Consider the following 4,817-nt stretch of genomic DNA (forward strand, 5'->3'; position numbering starts at 1 on the left):
ACGCTGGGGCTAAGAACATGGTCGTCTTCTGGGATAGGATACGTACGCACAATTCGGTTATTTAATTAGCGTCGACGCTAGGTATTCTATTTGTTGCTCCTTTCATGTTTTAGTTCCTTTTAAGATGCATATATAACATAACCAGTTTTTGATCATTGTATAAAATTGTCTATCCTTACTCTCAATACAAAGATACATAACTCTTCTTTATATTCAAGAAAAAAAATTCTTTGCTGGCAAAATGGTCGCTCTCCATCTACTCCATCGGCCACCAAGTTAATGCTGGCCCTGCCCTAGCGACACATCACTAGACAACTAATAATCGATTGATAGCGTGGATGAATTCTCGGTATTGGAGTCATTGCCGGTCACTTTCAGCCTAAGAAAATCAGCACCGAACAAGGCGAGTGAGTTGCAGCCAAAATTCACTAGTTTCACACCACCTGTACAGAAGCTATTGGCAAACGGTCGGTCAGTAATGCTGCATTTGCAACTACTAGCACTAGCAGTAGCAGTGCTCAAGAATAATACGCCTTCTGTATGGTATGATTTGATTCTTGCACTCGGAGCATTGATAATGATATAGGCATGATGCATCCAGTGCAGAGCCTTAGAAAGGTGCCAAATGCAAGCCTGGACCAGTACTGATTGCTTCCTGTGTGAGGGAGGCTCATGATATGGATCACTCGCTGATGCAGTGATGTCGTCCCCTTGCAGCATGAGACAACAGATGCCATTTGCAAAAAATAACAATAAAAAATCCGGGTACAGGAAATTACAGAAACATTACATGTCTTGATGACGCGGAAAAGCCAGAGACTTCAGTCTCAAGATTGGAATAACAGAAAAAGCAATCCTATCAGAAAGAAAGATAATCTATCTACAGAAGCAGAAGCAGAAGCAGAAGCACATGGACGATGCATTTACTCTTTACCTACAAGAACACGAACACTGTGCGAAAACAGGCGAGGCCCAGGAGAGACATGTACTTATTCGTAGATAAGAAGATGCTTCCTCTTCACCGGCCGTCGGCCGAGGTGAACGACTCGGCAAACCCGGCCGGCCGGGCAGGGATGCTGCCCTTGCTGTCTTCAAGGCTCAGGATGCTCCCGTCTGCCATGCTGCCTTCTGCGTCCTGCCAGCTCTTCACCATCTGGAGAAGCGGCAGATGCAGGTCGATGCCCAGGTAGTCCTCAGCCTCGTCGTTCACAGGCTTCCACTTCTCAACCATTGGGACGAGCACGGTCACAGCATGCCCCATGCCCGGCCGCTGGGAGGGCTCCCTGGCAGTGCAGTGAACAGCAAGCTCCGCAACCACTGAGATGCTCTCCAAGATCTCATCCGTGAGATCCAGAGCAGGATCAATGGCCGCCCTGAGCTTCTCCTGATCCTTCCTTATCTGACAGAACCAGGTCGCCAGATGACGGATTTCCTCGTCCACATGGCTGTCATCAAGAGCAGTCATCCCAGTTATCAGCTCCATCAGAACTACCCCGAAGCTGAAGACATCTGATTTTGTTGAGATTTTCCCTGTCACTGCAATCATCACAGCAGCAACTTATCATCAACCACACACGTTCAGGAATCATAAGAACAAGGTGACATGACTGCATAACCAACAGGAAAAAGAGAAAACTAGTAATGAATTTTTAATCAAACAATGACTATCTTTTGCTACATCAACAGAGGTTGATTTTTTTCCACAGTTTTGGACAGAGCTACAGTTATTATTGATTGCTCCATTTTCATACAAATAATAATCTTATGAATGAGATCAAGAACTACTACATAAACTTAATGTAAGACAGTGACTGTAAAATACAAGCCAGTTGTGAGTTGTTGGGCTTTTCGAAATGCTAGTACAGCAGAAGCTCCTAGACAATTTACGGTGTCAATTCGGTCACAGGACAAGGGGGCTATTTGCCTTGAGTGCAGTTAAGGCAGCTCAAAAAGACCAAAACATATTTGCATAGGTTTTTAGCTATTCGGCCATGGAAACAATACGACTATCAGAAATTTGTGATACCTGACAATAGTAATTAGCATCTAATGGCCACAAATAAAGCGGAAGCAACCAAGATTAAAATGGTAGCAACATAATTGGGCAAAGTAAGATTATTTTACCTGCATACTCAGGAGCCAAGTATCCAAAGGTTCCAGCGAGTCTGGTCGCCACAGAGGAGTTCCCATCCGGCGCGTCTTTCATTAGCCCAAAGTCTGATACCTTTGCCCGGAAATCATCGCCAAGGAGAATGTTTGCTGACTTGAGATCCCTGTGAATGAAGCGGTGATGGCCCAGGTTGTGCAGATATTCCATTCCACGAGCAACGTCCAGTGCAATATTGAGTCTCTTCTTCCATGAGAGAGGCTCCAGCTCAGACTGTTTCCACTGGAACAGATGCTTGCTCAAAGCCCCATTAGGCATGTACTCATAGACCAGCAGCCTCTCATTCCCTTCAGTCGAGTATCCCAGTATTGACACCAAATTACGATGCCGGACCTTGGTTAGCACGGCAATCTCAGCTTGGAACTCGTCCAAAGCCTTGTTGCTGACCACCGCAGCCTCCATCCTCTTCACAGCAATCATCATGCCGTCATGCAACTCCCCTTTGTAAACAACACCAAAGCCCCCACGGCCAAGCACATTCTCCCGGGCAAAGTTCTTGGTCGCACCACGGAGGACCTGGACAGCAATCACGAAATCTCCTGCCTCAATCATGTGAACATCACCAGCCATACTGCTGCTCCCGCTATGCGTGTTGCCTTGAGATGCACCACTGTTGCTGTCATTGGTCGCCACAACAATCTTGGCCAAGTTATCTGGATCAGAATTATCACGGGGATGGGCAAGAACAAAGGCTGACTGGTGCGGCACTGATGCACTTTTCTTGCAGAAGAACACGGCACCAACCGATAGCAGAGCCACCGCGCTCAATGCGACCGGAACGGTGGTGGCCAACAAAACAACTGAGTTCTTCTTCTTCCCTCTCCCTGGACTGACTGGATGGTATGGTGAACCTAGCGTGCTAGGCGTTGGTGGCCTAGGTGCATCATTTGGTGGCGTGGTGCCTGGTGCTGTGCTATTGAAGTTGAGATTGCCAGTCACATTTACCTTCACTCTCAGGCTGAAGGTGGGCAATGGCCCCGACAAGTCATTCATGGACAAGTCCAGTTCCCGGAGCGACCCGAGCTTCGTCAGGCTATCCGGCACTCGGCCAGTAAGGTGGTTCCCGCTGAGCTTGACGTCCGAGAGCGCACTCAGATTACCGAGACTCTTGCTGATTGTGCCGTTGAGGCCACTCCCCGGCAAGTTGAGCACCGTGACGTTCCCTTGGAGGCAGGTAACGCCCAGCCATCCCGCGCAGGGGTCGTTCCCAGACCAAGAATTGACTAGCCTCGTGGGGTACTGCACCTGGGCGAGGAATTGGAGCAATGCCATCACCTCCGGCGAGCACGTGTCCCCGGGATTGGCCGCACAGAACTCGTTCGCGGAGAAGGTGAAGTTTTTGGCCGCCTTGAGCGGCGGGACGGGGCCCAAGAGATTGTTGTTGTCGAGCTGCACCTCGTGGAGCTGGGGAATGGTCCCGAGGCTCGGCGGCACGAGGCCGACGAGAAGGTTGCTGTTGAGCCTGAGGCTGGTGAGGTCCTTGCAGGCGCCAATGCCGTCGGGGATGGGGCCGGAGAACTGGTTGCCGTGCAGCCACAGCTGCTGGAGGTTGGTCATGGTGGCGATGACATCGAGGGGGCCGGAGAGCTTCCTGCCCCCAAGCTGGTTGTTGAGCCGCAGGCTCTGGATGTCGGACCCGTTGAAGGTGGCGGGGATGGGGCCGGAGAGGTTGTTGTAGGTGAGCGAGAGTGTCTGGAGGTTGCCCATGTTTCCGAGGAAGTCCGGTATGGCGCCGGCGAGGCTGCAGTTGTCGAGCTCGAGGGTCTGCAGCTGCTGCGAAGAGGCGATGTCGTCGGAAAACTCGGAGAGCGTCCAGCCCCCGGACGAGGCGTTGAGCGGGTTGTTGGAGAGGGAGATCTCGAGGAGGCCGGTGAGGCCGACGAAGAAGTCGGCGGGGATGGAGTCGAAGGCGTTTTCGTTGAGGAAGACGTGCTCGAGGCTGGCCATGCCGCGGAAGGAGGGGAGCGGGCCGGAGAGGCTGTTGTCCTGGAGGCTGAGGCCCTTGAGCGCGACGAGGGAGGAGATGGTGGTGGGCAGGCGGCCGGCGAGCCCCTTGCCCTTGAGGTCGAGGTTGTCGACGCGGCCGGACTGGTCGCAGGAGACGTGCGGCCACGCGCAGGCGTCGCCGGCGGCGGCCTTGGGCCAGCCTAGCAGGTCGGCATTGGTGAGCGACTTGCGGATGTCGTCGAGCACAGCCTGGTCGGCCGGGTGCGTGGCCGCGGCCGCGCCGGCGACGAGCGCCGCGGCGGCGAGGAGGAGGACGAGGGCCGTGTCCATCTGGGTGGCGGCGGAAAGGAGGGGGAGAGCATTGAAGACAGAGAGAGGGGGGGGGGGGGGGCGGAAAGGATTCCTCCTGCTTCGCCTGATTCTGCTTTTCTCCTTGTTGGTTGATTCTGCTTCTTGGAGAGAGAGAGGAGGAGGAGGGGGGGGGGGAGCAACGAGACGGTGGCGTTGGGAGGAGGGAGATTAGAGGAGAGAAAGAACTCCTCTGCTGGTCCGCTCCAGCCTCCAAGCAAGCCCCGGTCAAACAGTAGGAGGGATGGCAACTGATTGGATCAAGTATGGATGAAGTGAATCTATATCTGATTAGTGATTTGAATCCGATTACTTGACTGTGTTCGTGTAGAGTAACGGATAGAAAACATTGTCC

At 52.6% G+C, this 4,817-nt stretch overlaps 1 protein-coding gene across 1 annotated transcript; it reads right to left on the reverse strand.

Moving 5' to 3' along the window:
- Positions 1-731: 731 nt before the first annotated feature.
- On the reverse strand, positions 732-4,817 carry LOC133925306 (receptor protein kinase TMK1-like). Its single transcript, XM_062371221.1, has 2 exons — positions 2,125-4,817; positions 732-1,536 (listed from the first exon to the last, which is right to left on the reverse strand). Exons 1-2 carry the CDS (start codon positions 4,442-4,444, stop codon positions 1,019-1,021), a joined length of 2,838 nt encoding a protein of 945 aa, XP_062227205.1. The 5' UTR covers positions 4,445-4,817; the 3' UTR covers positions 732-1,018.

The sequence above is a fragment of the Phragmites australis genome, chromosome 7 (genome assembly GCF_958298935.1).
Source record: "Phragmites australis chromosome 7, lpPhrAust1.1, whole genome shotgun sequence".
NCBI classification, from domain to species: domain Eukaryota; kingdom Viridiplantae; phylum Streptophyta; class Magnoliopsida; order Poales; family Poaceae; genus Phragmites; species Phragmites australis.

Bases quoted from the DNA above. Each gene is read 5' to 3' on its own strand.
- LOC133925306 (XM_062371221.1), bottom strand. From the start codon at position 4,444: ATGGACACGGCCCTCGTCCTCCTCCTCGCCGCCGCGGCGCTCGTCGCC. The intron at 1,537-2,124 runs GTAAAATAATCT...TGATGATTGCAG, and splicing joins CTTGGCTCCTGAGTATGCAG to TGACAGGGAAAATCTCAACA.